Source organism: Ranitomeya variabilis, chromosome 2 (assembly GCF_051348905.1).
Source record: "Ranitomeya variabilis isolate aRanVar5 chromosome 2, aRanVar5.hap1, whole genome shotgun sequence".
Taxonomy (NCBI): domain Eukaryota; kingdom Metazoa; phylum Chordata; class Amphibia; order Anura; family Dendrobatidae; genus Ranitomeya; species Ranitomeya variabilis.
In genome coordinates, this window is record NC_135233.1 from 361,767,948 (window position 1) to 361,789,640 (window position 21,693).

At 43.3% G+C, this 21,693-nt stretch overlaps 1 protein-coding gene across 3 annotated transcripts; it reads right to left on the reverse strand.

Moving 5' to 3' along the window:
* Positions 1-2,417: 2,417 nt before the first annotated feature.
* Positions 2,418-16,818, reverse strand: B3GNT8 (UDP-GlcNAc:betaGal beta-1,3-N-acetylglucosaminyltransferase 8). 3 transcript variants are annotated; one of them, XM_077285704.1, is made up of 3 exons: positions 16,702-16,818; positions 3,472-3,862; positions 2,418-3,396 (listed from the first exon to the last, which is right to left on the reverse strand). In XM_077285704.1, exons 1-3 carry the CDS (start codon positions 16,795-16,797, stop codon positions 2,648-2,650), a joined length of 1,236 nt encoding a protein of 411 aa, XP_077141819.1. In that variant the 5' UTR covers positions 16,798-16,818; the 3' UTR covers positions 2,418-2,647. The 3 variants fall into 3 exon arrangements, with proteins under 3 accessions (XP_077141819.1, XP_077141817.1, XP_077141820.1); XM_077285702.1 differs by having other exon boundaries at positions 2,418-3,862; XM_077285705.1 differs by lacking the exon at positions 16,702-16,818 and adding an exon at positions 15,323-15,380 and having other exon boundaries at positions 2,418-3,862.
* Between the last annotated feature and the right edge of the window lie 4,875 nt (positions 16,819-21,693).

Sequence of the window (21,693 nt, forward strand, 5' to 3'; positions counted from 1 at the left end):
TTCGGTGTAAACAGGTGCTGTGCAGTGGATGGGATGATACGGTACCGGCACAGAACCATCGTAGTAGTCTGAGGTTTGTCGGCCTAGCGGGCCAGTAATGAGTCACCGATTTGTGGTCGTTTAACAGCATGGAGCAACTTGTGTAAAAGGGGCTATGATGGGGGCAACTGCTCCACTGATGAAGGGGGGGACGCCACACCGTTATGGCAGCACACAATCGGTGGGTCCTGACCTGTCCTCCGTACACTGCCATCGCCGGCCGCGCACCTCTCCTTCCTCATCCGAATGGAAAGAGAACTGCTCCTTACATCCCCACTACTCAAGAAAGAAGCTTTTGCAAAAATATTTTCTGAAAAATATCAGCCAAGCTATGGTTCTATTTTCTGACGACCCTTTTCCTATTAAACGCCACCATCTTGATATCCTTCACTCGTCTAATCCTTCGTTCTGCAGCAGTAGTTCGTGCTTCTCGCTGTTCTGTAATTTCTTCCATGTGCAAATTAACCCTCTTCTGCCCATAACCATTAAATGAAGCAGTGAGATTTTCATAATAAGACGTGTCCATTACGTGCCGTCTACAGTCGCCATTTTTGCTTTCAGTCAATTACCGGTCCCACAACTATTCTCAATAATGGCCTCCTAATGGCTCATGAGTGCAGAATCCTCTGCTCCCTATGAGCTACCAGCTGGGGTGCGAGGAGCACTGCTGGGAGTTGTCATGCTTTTAACTCGTTCACCACAATACATCAAGGTTTACTAATATACGGTAATGGCTCGGATAGCACCGTAACATAGAAAAGTACATTAGATAGAAAAGGAGAAAATGGACAAAAAAAATAATTGATCTCTGCTCCGTTTCCTGTGACCACCGCCTGGTATTCACTTTGTTCAGTGATCTCCATTATCACAGTACGGTCACTGACTCCGGCTTATGTGCTATTGAAAAGCGTTAATGGAACAGCAGTGAGCATGTGCGACCACTAATATATATACACCCATATGGTGGTCGCACATGCTCACTACTGCTCTACCCTTTTGGTCCTTCATTCTCACTATCTGTGTTGGTTTCCAGAGTCCCATCAATCATTCCGTTTTTCATCATCCCTGTGACTCGGTTGTATACACTGCTCAAAAAAACATAAAGGGAACACTCAAACAATACAATGTAATTCCAGGTCAGTCACACTTCTGTGAAATCAACCTGTCCAGTTATGAAGCAACACCAAATGTGAATAAATTTCTCCTGCTGCTGTGCAAATGGTGCAGACAACAGGTAGAAATGATTGGCAATTAGCAAGACAATGCCTGTAAAGGAGTGGTTCTACAGGGGGTGACCACAGACCATTTCTTTGTTCTTATCCTTTTTGGCTGATGTTTTGGTCTCTAGCGTATGGTCATTGCTCTCACCCATAGAGGTACAGTAGCATGAGGCAGTGTCTACAACCCTCAGAAGTTGCTCAGGTAATGCATCTCATCTAGGATGGCACATCAATGCAAGCTGGGTAGCTATGTCTGTCAGCACAGTGTCCAGACATTGGAGCAGATACCAGGAGTCAGGCCAGTACACCAGAAGACGTGGAGGGGGCCGTAAGAGGGCAACAACCCAGTAGCATGACCGCTACCTCCTTTGTGCAAGGAGGAGCAGTGCCAGAGCCCTGCAAAATGACCTTCAGGAGGCCACTAACAACCATGTGTCTGCTCAAACTGTCAGAAACAGACTCCATGAGGGCCTGACGTCCACAAGTGGGTGTTGTGCTTACATTCCAGTCCCGTGCAGGGTAATTGGCATTTGCCAGAGAACACCAAGATTGGCAGATTCAACATCGGCGCCCTGTGCTCTTCATGGATGAGAGCAGGTTCACACTGAGTAGACGTGACAGAGTCTGGAGATACCATGGAGAACGTTCTGCTGCCTGCAACATCTTCCAGCATGACCGCTTTGGTAGTGGGTCAGTAATGGTGAGGGAGGCATTTCTTTGAAGCCCTCCATGTGCTCGCCAGAGGTACGCTGACTGCCATTAGATACCGGGATGAGATCCTCAGACCCATTGTGAGGCCATATGAAGATGTAATGGGCCCTGGGTTCCTTCTGATGCATGACAATTAGGGATGGTCGAATAGCTTCGGATAAGAGCTTAGCCGAATAGCTGCATCGGTAACCTGGATACCTGGGCGCTCCCGATAGTCAGCTGCATGTCTCGCAGCTGTGTGACAGTGACAACACATGCATGGAGAGCCCAACAAACAGCCGTGACACATGCCCTACATGGGGTTGGCGACAGCGAATCAGAAGAACTGTACTACATTTCTAATTATAGGTATTTGCGAATATTATTATTACACCTACTACATATTGGGATAGGATATGGGAATACCCCTTTAAAGGTGAGTTTGAAGTAATTTCAGAGGACAGTGCAGAATATTAAATATGTATTCATATATCTGAACACTCACAATAGATAAACCCTTATTATACATAACATATTATTTCCTATAAGGAGAACATACTGGCAGTTAAGTTTTGCACCGAACCATGCCCCAAAACATCAGAATAACAATGTGCCAAGTCACGGGCATTGACTTCGTCCTCAAAGGTCGAGGCAGAAGAATTGCGAGTGTAGTCTGGTGTAAAAATAAATCACCGGTATCAGCAAGGTTGAATCAGTGTTCCTTTAAAATCATCCCCCCACATCTTCAAAATCTCTTGGGGGCTTTTCTGATGTACTAAAAGGAATTTTTTGTCCACGCAGTTTGAGGATTTTGATTTCTTTGGCGTATTGAATGTCTTAAATCCAGGATGCCCAATTGGTTTCACCCCCAAAACCATAAAACACATTCCAGTGTAGACATCATCGATTGGAAATGGGAACACAAAATGGGACGCCAAGTAAAGCCATGGGGTGAGAGATCCGGAAAACACATACCCTCCTCCGCCAGCGTAGGGTGGATACATCCCCATATAGTAAGAAGTAGGTATGTAGTATTTACTTTGAGGGTCTCTGTAAGGTTTGGCAGATTTTACAACATGTCCCATATAGAGTGAGTGATGCCTATAACTGCTAAGTGATGAAAGAACGCGCATTATGCTGGCCGTCCGGACAAAAACATCATCATCACCTTTAAGTATGTATTTTGCTTTTGTACAATATGTCCTCGCCCACCCCAAAAACAACTGGTCCTTCAATGTCAAGTTGAAGAAGGTGTCTTCAAAGTCCCACTGAAGAAGATCATGAGAGAGGTTGTTTTCATATTCCAAGAGAGGTGACAGGTCAAGCACTGGCACTGTGCCCAAGAGGAAGACCAGTCTGACGTACTTCCCATCATAGCTCTTCTCGGCCCCCCAGGTTTCCCTTACGGCCTGTCTCTGTGCAAAGTTCTGTGGTGAAGACTTGATGGCTAGAAGAAGAAAAGTACTATTGAGTGGACATTTGTATGGCTGGTTAATTATCATTTTATGGTTTCGGCAATTACCCTGTGTGAGGAAAGTCTTTAATAGGTCTGAATACGGCTCCTGTGGTGATATCCATGCCATGGACCTACTGCATGTCCATGCCCATGGTCTCCGTAAGTCCAGGAGCTGAAGTTGCTTCATATTCCAGTAGGCCTCAGCAAAAGGTACCATTTTTTTCAAGTTCTGTGCCAAGGAATGAAGAGCTGCCAAGGTTGCCTTCTCGTCATCTTGTAAGGACTCCAACATTATCAGTGCGCTGTTGGAAGGTTCTTGAGAAATAGATGAAGGGGTAGAGAATTCGAAAGGAGGGGAACTCAAGTCAATGAAAATTTTGATGACAACAAGAGCAAGAAGGGCGATGACCGATATGCTGAACTTCCGGCATCTCACCATGGCTGAGCACTGCATGGGCTGAAAAAAATGTCACAAATATAAATCATTAGTCCGGTACTCTATATGCACGAGAAAAGGTCTCACCTTCATTTCATTATGTTATATAATACAAGGATCTCCAACCAGTGGTTCTCCCGACTATTGCGAAACTACAACTCACAGCATAGCATGGTAACATCTTCAGTCTCACAATATCTGGAGACTCATAGGTTTAAGACCACCAGGATATGCAATGTTTTTTAGAGAACAAGTCTGAGCTCACAGATTCTACTAATTTTGCCACAAGGAAAACCCTACCAGTGCTGATTGCGCATCAGAGACTTGGGTAGAGGAAATTTTGTAAAGATGTATTCTCATCTTATACAGGTCCTTCTCAAAAAATTAGCATATAGTGTAAAATTTCATTATTTACCATAATGTAATGATTACAATTAAACTTTCATATATTATAGATTCATTATCCACCAACTGAAATTTGTCAGGTCTTTTATTGTTTTAATACTGATGATTTTGGCATACAACTCCTGATAACCCAAAAAACCTGTCTCAATAAATTAGCATATCAAGAAAAGGTTCTCTAAACGACCTATTACCCTAATCTTCTGAATCAACTAATTAACTCTAAACACATGCTAAAGATACCTGAGGCTTTTAAAAACTCCCTGCCTGGTTCATTACTCAAAACCCCCATCATGGGTAAGACTAGCGACCTGACAGATGTCAAGAAGGCCATCATTGACACCCTCAAGCAAGAGGGTAAGACCCAGAAAGAAATTTCTCAACAAATAGGCTGTTCCCAGAGTGCTGTATCAAGGCACCTCAATGGTAAGTCTGTTGGAAGGAAACAATGTGGCAGAAAACGCTGTACAACGAGAAGAGGTGACCGGACCCTGAGGAAGATTGTGGAGAAGGATCGATTCCAGACCTTGGGGAACCTGAGGAAGCAGTGGACTGAGTCTGGTGTGGAAACATCCAGAGCCACCGTGCACAGGCGTGTGCAGGAAATGGGCTACAGGTGCCGCATTCCCCAGGTAAAGCCACTTTCGAACCATAAACAGCGGCAGAAGCGCCTGACCTGGGCTACAGAGAAGCAGCACTGGACTGTTGCTAAGTGGTCCCAAGTACTTTTTTCTGATGAAAGCAAATTTTGCATGTCATTCGGAAATCAAGGTGCCAGAGTCTGGAGGAAGACTGGGGAGAAGGTGTGAAGGAACAAATTATGAAAGGTCCTCCATTTTGTGCTAGATTCTCCATTTTTGTGTTTTTGACTCCATTTTCTTGTTGCTTAAAGATAAATTCTGTTATTTAATTAGGTAAAAGGTTACAGCTGCCATGAAGTAACTTTATCTTGTTGTTCACAAGCCTGGTATTGTTTATAATTGGTATAAAGACCTTGAGTCTTCTGTCTCGAGCCAGATAAGAGATTCGGGGGTGTATTACTATACAAGACTGAGGCATCTGTTAGAAAAACACATACTGTGCCAAAAAGACATGACCATATCTGTAGTTTCCATTTTTCCTGTATCCTCATGGGTTAAGTTTTTCCTGCATTCTTATAGGTTAAGAACTGTGAGCGTGTTCTTATGCTGATTGGTTGAAGTATAATTTCTGTGACAATGAAAACTCATATACAAAATAAACGGGGGCCAGAGATCAGCTCGATCCCCCATACAGAGACACACGTCTCCGTCTGGTCATTTTCAGTTGCCGGCAACACCTTGTATATTAATTTGGAAATCACTGGGTTAACCGTGAAGGATCACTTTAAATCCTCCCTCAACAGTTGGTGCCGAAAACCCGGGATCCAAGCAGGAACGCCTCTGCCCCCCCCGGTGGACAACAAGACAAAGGACCCTCGGACCGGACGCAGGCACTGGAAAATTGGGACTGATCATCCCCCACAACAACCACGGTAAGTTGGCAGTTATACTGTCCAGACTGACCGTTTGGTGTGGTTTTCCTGTGTTTGTTGCTGCAAAGAGGATCTGAGGTTTGTCCCCGGAGGTGGGATGATTTTTGGGTGGAATCATATAGAGGTGTAGTTCCGTTGGAAGCCCAGTGCTCGAACCGTACCTCATAAGGGACGGACACCCCGGATTGACCAGTGATGTAATTCTCTTTATAGTCAAAATATCCTGAATTCCTGATCACTGTTAGAATCAGGCGCGGTGAGGTGATCGAAGATTGGGTAGGATGCGTAACTCAGGAATATATTGATTTAAATATTTCCAGGGGTGTCCGGAGGGTTAAGTCTAAGACGCCCTCCTCCTTTCACTGAGTACCGCGTTTTTGGGTTGTCCCAGCGGGGGACAGAGAGAGACCCAGTGGAATAAAACCGTAAGGCCGTCGGTATTATGCACAACTAAGAAGGATATTTAGCTCTAAAGGAGAATCCGTTTTTGTGGAAGGAAAAGAAGTCTTTGAAGTTGTATTATGAATCTGATAGTTAGCCCCAAAAAAACGGGGAAAATATTCTCAATTATAGGTTTTTCTAAGGTGTTCTGGTATGTGAATTGTGCGATGAAGATTTTGTAGAAATTAATTAAGTCTAAGAACTACTGTATTTCGTTTGTGTTTGTCTTTGGAATATCCGATGGGCGGGGGGAGTTGAACAGCTGCGTTATGGGTTTCTTCTGTGCTGAGGAATGCTGTGATTTTTCTTATCTGTTTCTGAAAAGGGAGGGCGCGCGCTCGTAGCTGCGCTCTTGAGTCTGTGTTTTCTTGGTGTAGATTACGCGCTGATAATTTTGTGTTTTGTTTAAGGCGACAATATTGTTTGAAGTACAAAGAAATATAATCTGGAATTTAAAAGTGAAATCTAGTGTTTAGTTTTAGAAGGAAATTTGTAAGTGATTGGTAAAAGCAAGTTGAGTGGTTGATATATAGCAAATTGAGGATCAACAGAGAAAATGAATTCCGATTGTTTTTTTGCTACGTTGAAAAATGAAAGCTGTCTACTCCTATGATAAAGTCTGGATGTTTTGTGGTGCAGGAAGGTATTGAGAAAGCGTTTGAGAATAATGTGTCAGAAAGACAAATAATTAAAAATGATGATCTGGAACAGGGGGTCTCCCTGCTTGATGATAAGGTCCCTCCCCAGCCCCATGTCAATTCTCAGATCAAGAGCTTGTTTTAATTAGAGTAGATGACAGACCCAATAAATATACTCTTATAAAACCTATCCCTGTGGGACCTTTCCCTGAAGTTACTGCTCAGTTCGTAATCTCTCCCTCATGTCCGGTAAATTCACTGGGGGCAGATTTATTATCACAGTTCCGCTCCAGAATACAATTTCAAGATGATGGTCAGATGGTCCTTGCGTTATATAACTCCTATGCAGATGAATATAAAGAGATCTGTATCCTACATGCCCTTCCCACAGTTATGATGGTCCTGATAGGCCCAGATTCTCCCCCAATAATGCCTGTAGAACCAGTAAAAGTGTTTCTCAAACCTGGTGCCCCTTTTTCTAAAGTCCATCAATACCCTTTGAAATATGATCAGGAGCAGTGTCTCAAGGGGCAAATACAAACGTTACTCGATAATGGTGCCCTGATACCCTGTGTTTCCCCATGTAACACACCCTTGTTTCCCGTTAAGAAAAACACCCCACCCGGCCAACCCCCTGTGTACCGGCTGGTACAAGGTCTACAGGTATTTAATGCGGTTACTGTTCCAGAAACTCCGGTGGTGCCTAAGCCACATACTCTTTTGTCCCAGATATCTCAGGATGCTGCTTGGTTCACAGTTATTGACCTTGCCAATGTCTTCTTCAGCATTCCATTACACCCAGATTGCCAGTTTCTGTTTGCATTCACTTATCAGGGATGACAATTGACGCGGACAGCTATGCCACAAGGGGTCCAAAATAGTCCCAATCAGTTTGCAAAAAATATGGGAGAGTGTCTTTTACCCTGGCAGTTAGATCACCCCTATGTCACGCTGCTTCAGTATGTGGATAATCTTTTGTTGTGTGAACGGACAGAGCAGGAAGCCATTGTTGCCACTGTTAGTTTTCTCAAGTATCTGGCAGATCTGAACTGTCGGGTTTCGGCCTCGAAATTCTGCCTTGGTCAAGTGATATTTTTGGGTCACTGTCTCCTTCAGGGTGCCAGACACCTCACAAAAGAAAGAAAAATAGCCGTCAGCTCCCTTCCTTTACCAAAAGATGAGACTGAACTCCAGCGTTTTCTTGGACTATGTACTTATTGTTGTCAGTGGATACCGGACGCATCCTGTATAATGCAACCTTTCTACAATGCCCTGAAAGACGGTTCAAGATATGCTGATGATTTGGCAGATTCCACACCAGATACGCTGTTACTACGGAAGATACTGTAGTGCACGCAGCTGCACTCCCTCCCTCCCTCCCTCCCTCACTGTCAGCACAAGAAGTAGAACTTCAGGCTCTGCCTACTGCATGTGTTCTGGCCAAAGACAGGCGGGCTAATATATACACGGACTCACAGTATGCATTTGGTATTGCTCATGATTTAGGAGCCCTATGGGCCAATCGAGGGTTTATTACCACCGCCGGGACTCCAGTGAAGAATGCTGAAGCTGTTAAAACCCTCATGGACTCAATCAAATTACCCACTGATGGTCCATACCCCACACGATGTATATAGTATCCCTAACCAAGTATAATCTAGCCACATGTCCATGGCTGGACAGCTGCGACTTTGGTGTGCTATTCTCATGCCTACTAATGTGACTTTGAAAAGGTGCACTGTCCTAAACCCCGCTACTCTTCTCCTAGTTCCTATGGATCCAAAGGGGGGAGGAGTAGGTGACATGAAAAAGGACTCTTTTTCTTTCTAAAATGGATCCAGAGGAACAAGATTAGGTTTCCAAACCACATGATTGTCTAGAATTGATGTCTCAGGAAACGGCTGGTCTCTAGTGTGCCTGTTCTAATGCTGATTTTGAGCTTTTTGTAGATGGATCCCGTCACCCAGATGACCAAGGACGCTTCTGTACCGGATATGCTGTGGTCTCAGAACATGAGGTAATCAAGGCAGACTCAATGCCAACTCATATGTCTGCACAAGAAGCATGCAAACTAGCAGAAGGTAAGACTGTAAATATCTACACTGATTCCAGGTATGCTTTTGGCATTACACACTATTATGGGCCTATCTGGAGAGCCAGGGCTTTCCTGACAGCAAATGGCCACCCCATTAAACATGCTGAGGCAGTCCAGCAACTTATGAATGCACTACAGATTCCCACCCAAGCAGGCATCATAAAGGTAAAGGCACATACCAAAGGCACTGATGGACGGACAAAAGGGTAAGCACTGGTAGACCAGGCTGCGAAGAAAGCAGCAAGCACTCCTGTAGCCTCTCAAGTACATCACCTAGACACCCCACCATCTCCACTTGTGTTGAAAGACATCTTAGCCCGGTTACAAGAACAGGCAAGTAAGGAGGAGAAAAATAGGTGGCAAAAGATAGGGGCTTGCTCTGATACCGTTACCGGACTATGGGGGAGGGGTGAAAAGGTCTGCCTACCACAGGTACTGTACCCAATGATGGCACAGGTTCTGCACGGGAATGTGCACCACTCGAAGACGGCCATGTGTGACACCCTACAGAAACAATGGATTGCCCCCCGGGGTTTTCCACCTGCGCAGAAAGGCAGGTACAGAGCTGCATGATATGTGCCACACATAATCAGGGTAGGACAGTGAAAACCCCATCCAAACACTCCCCGGCCCTTTAACCAATTCCAGAGACTGCAGATTGATTATATTCAGTTGTCTAGGGTAGGGACGTATGAGTATGTGTTGGTCTGCATTGATTTATTTTCAGGTTGGCCAGAAGCCTACCCAGTTGCCAAAGCTACGGCTAAGACAACGGCGAAGAAACTGATGGCTGAGATCATATGCAGGTATGGAGTTCCTGAAGTCATTGAAAGCGATCAGGGTTCCCATTTTACTGGAGAGATCATGTCAGAGGTAATGGCAGCACTGGGGGTAAGTCAAGCATTGCATACTCCATACCATCCACAGAGCAGTGGAAGAGTGGAGAGACTAAATGGAATTTTTAAGCTTAAAATCCAGAAGGCAATGACAGAGACTGGTAAACCACGGACAGAATGTTTCCCTCTAGCTTTGTTTTTAGTAACATATACCCCAAACAGGAAGACAGGACTGTCACCGTATGAGATTCTGTTTGGCAGGGGCCCCAATCTTGAATGTTTCTTTCCATAACAGTTGCAGCTCAAGTACCAGGACTTGACTAGCTATGTGCAGGCCTTACATGGACACTTTGCCAAAGTGCATTTAACCGTTTTCAGTTCTCTTCCAGACCCAGACAAGGTTCCTGGACACCATCCCTTTGTGCCAGGAGACCTGGTGTATGTGAAAAAGTTTGTGCGCAGAGATTGTCTCCAGCCGAGATTTGAAGGACTTCACACGGTGATCCTGGTTACCCCCACTGCAGTAAAACTCGAAGGAAAGAGCACCTGGATCCATGCCTCACACTGTAAAAAAGACTGTTGTTTTTGATCCTGGAACTGAGGGCTATCCTCGCCCCTACCTCTTTGGTCCCTATTGTAAAAATAAGAATTCTGGTCCCATTATTCTCTGGGTAAACCTGACAGCCCCGGCGAATATCTGGCGATTTGATTTCTGTGATGTAGTCAAGTGCCCCGAGACTGAACGGGTGGTAGAGGGAATCATCCAGTTTTATATGTGTGTTACCAGAAATGACAACAATAACTATTATTATCGGTCAGATGCTGCCTGGAATACGGGAGATGATTGGGGATATAAACCTAGCGAAGCCATGCTCCCTAAGGATAGAACGGGTAGGAGTCTTCGTGAGAGAATGCATCTAACAGCCCTTCTGCAACCACCTAGAGGCTGTAAATGGGGTAGAAACTGTCACCCCCTCCTCCTAAATCTCGAAAACCCCCAATCTGCTGATCTGCAGACGTATGTACTGGGAAGGCATTATAATTATGTATTTAGTAGTGGATATCATGAGAATTTAGGCCATATACAGCTCCAGGATATTAGCTTCAGACCAACCAAAGCCCCTGTTACCAGTACACCTAAAACAGGCCCAAGTGAGCGTTTGCAAAATGTAGTTAATGAAGTGATCCCCATTCCAGGTCTCAGTTGGCAAGAGGTTTTCTCCATAGAAACACAAACAGCCCCAAGGAAAAATCTATGGTTAGAATGGGTGAGATACAATGTAAGAGTCTAGAATATCTCTGTAGGATGTATTGCTTGTGCTGCTGCGAATACACACCTATACACACATGCATTGCTTTTCCTTGATGACAACACCACCGCCTGTGTCATGAATTTGTTGAAAGGTTTGAAGTCCACTGATTGCCCAGATTATGTCCCACTAATTCGTAAGGAACCCAGACTAAAGGTCCCAGGAGAAGTAACCGTATTAGCTGACAATTACACCTGCTATAATTCCCACGACACCACAGGTACACTAGTAGGGATCTTCGAGACAGGTTTCTGCAAAGAGAACAGTTCTCTAGATACTGATTTGCTAATTAAACATACACAATATATGTACGATATTTATTGGTTATGTGGAGATGGTAAGCTCCGTCCCAGGTTGCCTAATGCCTGGATAGGCCAATGCACCCTTGTTAAACTAGTTATGCAGTTCAAGATTTTATTTTTGGGATCCAAAGATACCTGATGAACCTACCAGAAAGAGGAGAAGTTTTGATCAGCTCCACATGAGTTATGAAGAAGATCCACTAGTATATATTGATGCCATTGGAGTGCCAAGGGGGGTGCCTGACCAGTTTAAAGCCCAGAACCAGATTTATGCCAGCTTTGCTTCTATAATCCCACAGGTGCAGATTAATAAAAATGTTGAATGGATCAAATATATATATTACAATGAACAAAGATTTGTCAATTATAGCTGTGATGCCTTTTAGGGTATAGTTGAGGATTTGGGCCCTAGCACTTGTATGACCCGTACTGCAACCCGACCTAAGAGAATCACACTGAATCCTGTCCAGACAAGATCACATGTAGTGATATAAGAAGCTGACACAGGATTGTGGTTGGCGGATAGTGGGGACATTAACTTTTAGGAGTAGGCTGACAGTAATCCTTTTGGGAAGGAGCTGTAGACCAGCATGTCATGTCGCCCCCACCACCAGAGAACCAACCACATCAGGTAGGGTAAGACAGATACAGGAGTATTATCCCTGGAGGCCCTCTGACTAGTTAGCTACGCAAAAACAATTGGCTGACCCTGAGAACCAACCTCTCTCATTTTACAAACAAATAATGATAATATGATGGACGTATAAGTGCACCTGGGCAGGCCTAGGTAGTTAGTGAGCACAAAAACAGGTGACGTGCTAGGACACAAATTAAGATCTTTTTGCAGATGTGACAAAAGGAGAGAGTGTAGAGCTATACTTTGGACGGTTACAGCTGAAATAGGAAGACATGGAGTACAGTCCCATAAACCCACTTGATGTTAAAGTATTGGTAAATACATTCATTGACGGTATGACCAAAGACATACGAGACGAAATATAGACAGCCAGACCTGAATGGCGAAATGTAGATCCAAAAGACCTGAAGGTTTCTAAAGAAGTTGAACAAATTAGGACAATAAGACGACGTGTCATGTATGCTGGAGTAGACACATCTTTCTTCTCCAGTTGGTTAGGTGGGATCAAGGGATTCCTTCAATAAGTTTGTTTGGTACTAATTGCCCTCCTTATAGTTGAATCGATAATTTTCTGTTGTGTTATTCTTTGTACAAAAAGGTTATTGCCAAAGTAACTCCGACTGGCACCTTCCTCAATCAAGAAGTAGACCCACCAGAGTACGATGGTACTGATCCAGGGGAGATCCCTAAGTATGTCCCCCTCAAGAGAGTAGACAGAACCCCCCATTCTCAGATGATGCTAAGAGATTTAGTTTAGGGACAGTGGGAGAACTCCATGTGAGGTTAGTGAAGGGTTCAGCTGCCTGGAGGCCTCTCGCTAGGGGAGAGTTTCTGAGGTGTCTGGATGAAGAAATCCACCTCCCCTTTTCCCATCACATGGACAGTCTCGAAGGATCTTTCTTTAAGGAAAAAAAAAACTTAGTGTTTAGGGAAGATTGTCAAGGTGAAAATATATTTTCTTATATACTTTTTGTACTGCTATATCTTAGACTGTGTAATAATAAGATTTTTCCCTCGCTTGTAGATATTAATGAAACTGTATTTAAAATGGCTGGTAGCATGGCACCAGTCATGTGAAGACCAGTACCCCTCGAGCTTAGAATTTGGGATAGTATCTCTGATGTTGGACATTAATTAACAAAATTTATCTAGGGGGGAATGTGAAGGAACAAATTATGAAAGGTCCTCCATTTTGTGCTAGATTCTCCATTTTTGTGTTTTTGACTCCATTTTCTTGTTGCTTAAAGATAAATTCTGTTATTTAATTAGGTAAAAGGTTACAGCTGCCATGAAGTAACTTTATCTTGTTGTTCACAAGCCTGGTATTGTTTATAATTGGTATAAAGACCTTGAGTCTTCTGTCTCGAGCCAGATAAGAGATTCGGGGGTGTATTACTATACAAGACTGAGGCATCTGTTAGAAAAACACATACTGTGCCAAAAAGACATGACCATATCTGTAGTTTCCATTTTTCCTGTATCCTCATGGGTTAAGTTTTTCCTGCATTCTTATAGGTTAAGAACTGTGAGCGTGTTCTTATGCTGATTGGTTGAAGTATAATTTCTGTGACAATGAAAACTCATATACAAAATAAACGGGGGCCAGAGATCAGCTCGATCCCCCATACAGAGACACACGTCTCCGTCTGGTCATTTTCAGTTGCCGGCAACACCTTGTATATTAATTTGGAAATCACTGGGTTAACCGTGAAGGATCACTTTAAATCCTCCCTCAACAAAGGAAATGCCAAAATGCCTGAAGTCCAGTGTCAAGTACCCACAGTCAGTGATGGTGTGGGGTGCCATGTCAGCTGCTGGTGTTGGTTCACTGTGTTTCATCAAGGGCAGGGTCAATGCAGCTAGCTATCAGGAGATTTTGGAGCACTTCATGCTTCCATCGGCTGAAATGCTTTATGGAGATGAAGATTTCATTTTTCAGCACGACCTGGCACCTGCTCACAGTGCCAAAACCACTGGTAAATGGTTTACTGACCATGGTATTACTGTGCTCAATTGGCCTGCCAACTCTCCTGACCTGAACCCCATAGAGAATCTGTGGGATATTGTGAAGAGAAGGTTGAGAGACGCAAGACCCAACACTCTGGATGAGCTTAAGGCCGCTATTGAAGCATCCTGGGCCTCCATAACATCTCAGCAGTGTCACAGGCTGATTGCCTCCATGCCACGCCGCATTGAAGCAGTCATTTCTGCCAAAGGATTCCCGACCAAGTATTGAGTGCATAACTGAACATTATTATTTGATGGTTTTTTTGTTTGTTATTAAAAAACACTTTTATTTGATTGGACAGGTGAAATATGCTAATTTATTGAGACAGGTTTTTTGGGTTATCAGGAGTTGTATGCCAAAATCATCAGTATTAAAACAATAAAAGACCTGACAAATTTCAGTTGGTGGATAATGAATCTATAATATATGAAAGTTTAATTGTAATCATTACATTATGGTAAATAATGAAATTTAACACTATATGCTAATTTTTTGAGAAGGACCTGTATAATGATGGTATATTGCTAGGATATGCCATCACTTTAGTTTGGGGGGGTCTGATCTTTGGGACCCCCGCCAGTCCTGGGAATAAGGGGGTAGAGGTGACACTTGTCTCGCTGTTGACAACAGCTATATGGAGCTGCCTCTCCATTCTCTGGTGGGGATGTGGTGGACACCTCACCAGGGAAGATGGAGGGTCCTCCTTTCTGGAGAGGTGGGACACAAATTTAGGGCACGTCTTTAAGGTTTCACAACATGGACCATGCTCAGATAACAATATCTGGCCCGACCACCGTGTCTCCTGACCTGATAATGAGGAAGCTAGCTCAGGTCAGGAGACCTAGAGGACCCCCCAGATATTGTGGTCCGAACACAAAGGGTCATTCACACAAAATCAATCACAGTTTAGTGGCTTAAAATCCTAACATAAAAATGCAATCTATTTCCAAATGTGCTCTCTGCTAAAGGTATCACCCCCTGAAATTTAGCTTGTCAGAGACTTTCGGTTGCCCATAGTTACGTCCTGCGGTTCTTTGAAGATAGGTCGCACATGCTCAGTAGACGCCTGATATTCTTCTACAACGGGTATCCTTTTCTTAATTTGCAGGGAATGGCGCATGTGTGATCCTCACTGCACAGGGGAAAAAATGGGCACCGTGCGCCCGCACCTCTCCTCTCCGCTGTGTGCTAGACGCAGCCGAATAAGCGCAGAAGTACCAGCCACTACACCAACAATGCTTCTTCTCATTAGAAGCATGAATATTTCTGTTCAGACTTGTTACAATGGCCCCGACATACCTATCAACACAATGTAAATACAATTAGGCCTTTATCGGTACCGTCTGTCATTGTTGCCCATAACAACCAATCAGAGTCCAGCTATTATTTTTTAAATAGCTCTGGTACAATGTTAGCGGCTCCGTGATTGGTTGCCATGGGCAATAAAGAAGAAACGCAGATATACAAAACACAGAGGATTAGAAACCTCTACACGGGGTGAGAGGGACAGACACAAATGATATTTATTACTATATTACACAGCGCCATGTCTCCTCTTGTCACTAGGAGATCACAGTGATGTTTGGAGGAGTTACTATGGGAGCCAGGGAGCCTGATGAAGAAGGTGGTTGTGGGATATGTAGTTCAGAGGGGGTCACATGGGTGGCACTAAAAGCTAATATTCCTTGGATAACCGCTTCCCGATTTTGGGTGGTGGCTGCGTTATACTGCCAACAACCCCCTCTAACGGCAATGGCTGTGGTTTAATGCCGTAAATGCCGCTGTTGATCCCTGACTGGAGCATTTAAGAAGCGCAATCACAGAAACAATCTTTCGGTTGCAGTTGCATTGACTGATGGAAAACGTAATCGTCTTTTCAAGTGCACCATTGCAATATTTCACTAAAAAATGCTGAACCTGGTTTACATTAAAAAAACGCATAAAAAGGGGAAAAAAGCCTAAAAAAATAATTTAAAAAAGCATGAAAAAGTTGTATCAAATCTGCCTCAAAAGCAAAATAAAATGGGAAAATTCAACATAAACCAGTGCTGATTGCTAGTGCGATACCTGAAGAAAAAAAAACATCATTTCCTCATATGGGAACAAGTCCATGTTCATTCATCTGAAAATCTGCTTATTTTTTTCCGCATCAAAATCAGCTCTGACTTTTCTCATTTTTTTGCTTTTGGTGCAGATTTTAATGTCGTTTTTTTCATGCTTTTTTTTTTTTCTTATTGCAGGACGCACTTGAAAACGCAATTGTGGGTTGTTGGGTTTTTTTTGCATTCATTTTTTTTTTTTCAGGTTCCCCATAAATGCCTTCAGGAAAAAAAAAAAAAATAATAATAATAAATAAAAAAAAAAAAAAAAAAAGAACTAACACGCTTTGCATCAATTGCTAAACAAAGATTTTTTTTCAGCACAAAAAAAAAAAAAGAATTGTATTTATATTACATGTGAACACGTCATTAGCCTTCTGGTTTGGCAGTTCATCACAATGGTAGCGTCCCATAGTGATGATGATCCGGCGGATGCTTAGTGATGACTAAACATTCCATAGCCGTTACCGTCAAAATCCTAGTCTGCATGGTATCCCTTGTGCAAGCATTGGCATAGATCCCGAGACGGTAACCCCATCTGCTCCATGTGACAGGCAGCGTGGCCGTCACCCGTCTTACCTTACACAGATGTGGCACAGATAATTCGAGCATCGGTACAGTGACTTGTGTCTTCACCACTCCCTGGCTGCCGCTGCCTCCTCCTATTTGCTTCATTACTCTATATACCCAGGCGTCTCTCCCTCCCTTTCTCTCCTCCTCTCCGTCTCATGAGTGATTTTATTCTCCTGAATAACCCAAGAGTCTCGGCAGCACTAAATAATTCAGCAAAGACTGAACCCTGATCATCTCCTCCAAGATCTGATCCGTGGTACGCAGGACCAGTGACAAATTTTAGGGTATGCTGACCCGGGCTGCATGGACAGCGCATCGTTCATGCAAAATTGCTTGTGTGTTACAGTAAGGCCTGGATCACACGAGTCTACATTCTTTCCTCTGATCGATTATGCAAATGACACTCAGATTAGAATTTGACCCGAGTGTCATCTTAGTGTGATCCGATACTACCGCATGAGAGAGTCGTAGTACAGGTGAAGAGAAGATTGAGAACAAAATTTCTCCATTGTGCAAGTCAGCGGAAATCGGACTGCACTCGGATGTCATTCGAGTGCAGTCCGAAGATTTTCATAGACTTGAATGACCGGGTGAGTGGCATGAAGCAATGGAATGAAAGTGAAAGGGAGAAGATACAGATTAAACATTTTGATAGCGAGGGTGATCAATGAGTGTAACAGGCTGCCGCGAGAGGTGGTGAGTTCTCCTTCAATGGAAGCCATCATAGGCTGGACAGACATCTGTCGGAGACGGTTTATTGACTCCTGCATTGAGCAGGGGGTTGGACACGATGACCCTGGAGGTCCCTTCCGGCTCTATGATTGATAAGGTAGACCCCAGCCAATCAAAGGTTTTATTTAGTGTAACGGTATTAATGCGTGAGATCTTCACCAGGTCGGTACACCATAAAGAGTTAATACAGACAGGTATGTAGAAAAGGAAAAAAAAAGATTCACCGGGTCAAAGTAATATCGGCCTTTCGTGCAGCGAACTTTATCTGCAGGTTAAAACCACATAAAGAACAAAACGATATAAAGTAATAAAACAAATGTGAACTTCCAAGAATATAAATAACACCATAGTGTATACATAATAAATTTGCTAGCTGAACGGTAATTTGAAAAAGAGGTGGAAAAAATGCTACAAAGTAAGAGTGCTTTCAAAAGAGAGGTGTTAATAATTTATCTTTTTTTATCAATTAACAGAATGGAAAGTGAACAAAAGAGAAATCTAAATCAGATCAATATTTGGTGACCGAACTTTGCTTTCAAAGCACCATCAGTTCTTCTAGGTGCACTCGTACAGGTGCTTCTCACAAAAATAGAATATTATCAAAAAGTTAATTTATTTCAGTTCTTCAATACAAGAAGTGAATCTCATATATTATATAGAGTCATTACACACAGTGATCTATTTCACGTGTTTATTTCTGTTAATGTTGATGATTATGGCTTACAGCCAATGAAAACCCAAAGTCATTATCTCAGTAAATTAGAATACTTTATAACACCAGCTTGAAAAATGATTTTAAAATCCTAAATGTTGGCCTAAAGAAATGTATGTTCAGTAAATGCGCTCAATACTTGGTCGGGGCTCCTTTAGCATCAATTACTGCATCAATGCGGCGTGGCATGGAGGTGATCAGCCTGTGGCACTGCTGAGGGGTTATGGAAGCCCAGGTTGCTTTGATAGCAGCTTTCAGCTCGTCTGCATTGTTGGGTCTGGTGTCTCTCATCTTCCTCTTGACAATACTCCATAGATTCTCTATGGGGTTAAGGTCAGGCGAGTTTGCTCCCGAACAAGCACAGTGATACTGTTGCTTATAAACCAGGTATTGGTACTATTGGCAGTGTGGACAGGTGACAAGTCCTGCTGGAGAATGACATTTCCATCTCCAAAAACCTTTTCGGTAGAGGGAAGCATGAAATGCTGTAAAATTTCCTGGTAGTCGGCTGGGCTGACTTTGGTCTTGATAAAACACAGTGGACCTACACATGAAGATGACATGGCTCCCCAAACCATCACTGATTGTGGAAACTTCACACTAGATCTCCAGCAGCTTGGATTGTTGCCTCTCCACCCTTGCTCCAGACTCTGGGACCTTGATTTCCAAATAAAATGCAAAATTACCTTTCATCTGAAAACAACACCTTGGACCACTGACAACAGTCCAGTTCTTTTCCTCCTTGGCCCAGGTAAGACGCTTCTGGCGTTGTCTATTGGTCATGAGTGGCTGACACAAGGATTGCGACACTTGTAGCCCATGTCCTGGACACGTCTGTGTGTGGTGGCTCGTGAAGCAGTGACTCCAGCAGCAGTCCACTCCTTGTGAATCTCCCCCAATATTTGAATGGCCTTTTCCTAACAATCCTTTCTTGGCTATGGTTATCCCGGTTGCTTGTGCACATTTTTCTATCACACTTTTTCCTTCCACTCTACTTTCCATTAATATGCTTGGAGACAGCACTCTGTGAACAGCCGGCTTCTATAGCAATGACCTTTTGTAGCCTCCCCTCCGTGTGGAGTGTGCCAGTGACTATCTTCTGTATATCTGTCAAGTCAGCAGTCTTCCCCATGATTGTGGAGCCTACTGAAACAGACTAAGGGGCATTTCTAAACGCTTAGGAAGCCTTTGCAGGTGATTTTGTTAATTATTCTAATTTCCTGAGATAATGACTTTGGGGTTTTCATTGGCTATAAGACATAATCATCAACATTAACAGAAATAAACACTTGAAATAGATCACTCTGTCTGTAATGACTAGTGATGAAGTGATGATCGAGTGTACTCGTTCTTTGGGTTTTCCTGAGCATGCTCGGGTGGTCTGCGAGTATTTTGTAGTGTTCGGAGATTTAGTTTTCCTCGCAGCAGCTGAATGATTTACATCTGTTAGACAGTTTGATTACATGCGGTAATTCCCTAGGAACCAGGCTACCCCCACATGTACTCAGGCTGGCTAATAGCTGTAAATCATTCAGCTGAGGTGATGAAAACTAAATCTCCGAACACTAACAAATACTTAGAGACCACCCGAGCGTGCTCGGGAAAACCCAAGCAACGAGTATATTCGCTCATCACTAGTAATGACTCTATATAATATGAGTTTCACTTTTTGTATTGAAGAACTGTAATAAATTAACTTTTTGATGATATTCTAATTTTGTGAGAAGCACCCATACTTGCATTCAGTTTACTCAGCCGGAGGTTGTTCCAAAGATTTTGGAGAGTTAACCACAGAACTTGGTCAGGCCTCATCTGGAATACTGGGTCCAGTTCTGGGAACCATATTTAAATAAAAAACATTGAAAGACTGGAGCGAGTTCAGAGAAGAGCTACCAGGATGGTGAGCGGACTGCAAAGTATGTCCTACGAGGAACACTTAAAGGATCTGGGAATGTTTAGCTTGCAAAAAAGAAGGCTAAGAGGAGACTTAATAGCTGTCTACAAATATCTGAAGGGCTGTCCAGTATAAAGGGGCCATCATTATTCTCATTTGTACATGGAAACACGAGAAGCAATGGAATTAAACTGAAAGGGAGAAGATACAGATTAGATATTAGAAAAACTTTTTTGACTGTGAGGGTGATCAATGAGTGGAACAGGCTGCCATGAGAGGTCATAGAATGCAAGAGTTGGAAGGGACCTCCAGGGTCGTGTCCAACCCCCTGCTCAATACAGGATTCACTAAAACATCTCAGACAGATGTCTGTCCACCATCTGTTTGAAGCCTTCCATTGAAGGAGAACTCACCACCTCTTGTTGCAACCTGTTCCACTCATTGATTAGCCCTCGCTGTCAAAAAGTTTTTTCTAATGTCTAATCTGACTTCTCTCTTTCAGTTTCATTCCATTCTCGTGTTTCCATGTGCCAATGAGAATAATGCTGATCTCTCTACACTGTAACAGCCCTTCAGATATATGTAGACAGCTATTAAGTAGCCTCCTGGCCTTCTTTTTTGCAATCTAAAAACATTCCCAGATCCTTTAACTGTTCCTCGTAGGACATACTTTGCAGTCCGCTCACCATCCTGGTAGCTCTTCTCTGAACGCGCTCCAGTTTGTTGATGTCTTTATTAAAATGTGGCTCCCAGAACTGCACACAGTATTCCGGATGAGGCCTGGCCAAGGAGGAGGAGAGGGGGATAATGACTTTGCGTGATCTATACTCTATGCTTCTCTTAATACTTCCTAGAACTGGGTTTGCCTTTTTTGCTGCTGCATCACACTGTTGACTCATGTGCTGAGGTGGTGAGTTCTCCTTCAATAGAAGTCTTCAAACAGAGGCTGGACAGACATCTGTCTGAGATGATTCAGTGACTCCTGCATTGAGCAGGGGGTTAGACACGATGACCCTGGAGGTCCCTTCCAACTCTAACATTCTATGACCTTCTGTGGATGTCGCTTGCACAGATCCTTCTATCTCTTCATGTGATCCCAGACAGACTGGATGATGGTGAGATCAGGGCTCTGCAGGGGCCAGATCATCACTTCCAGTACTCCTTCTTTAATCTGAAGATAGCTCTTAATGACAATGGCTGAATGTTTGGGGGCAGAATAAATTTTGAGCCAATCAGGAGCTCCAAAGAATTTTGAAAGCATCCTTACTTTGCAGCATTTTTTTTCTACACCTGCCTAAAACTTTTTCACAGCTCTTTATGAATATAAAATGTGCTGATTTAATCAGCAATAGAAGAAAGCATAAATAACAATAAAAAGTTCATACAACGGAGTCGGCGTCTAATTTAGACGGCGGGGCTCCACTATACTCAACTCAAGAGAAGGTAGACCACTTTGTAAATTGTATAGTGGCCCTGAGGAGTCAAGATCGTAACTGCACGATATAGCGTTTACACTTTCTTATCATCTGTTATAACAGTTCGATTACTCAATTTAGACTGATGTCCACTTGAACCTTTGATCCTACATTACATACAGGTCAACTATTTGAGAAGTCATTCCGGAAGGAGATCCGATACAGCGGCCAAAGTAGAACATCTT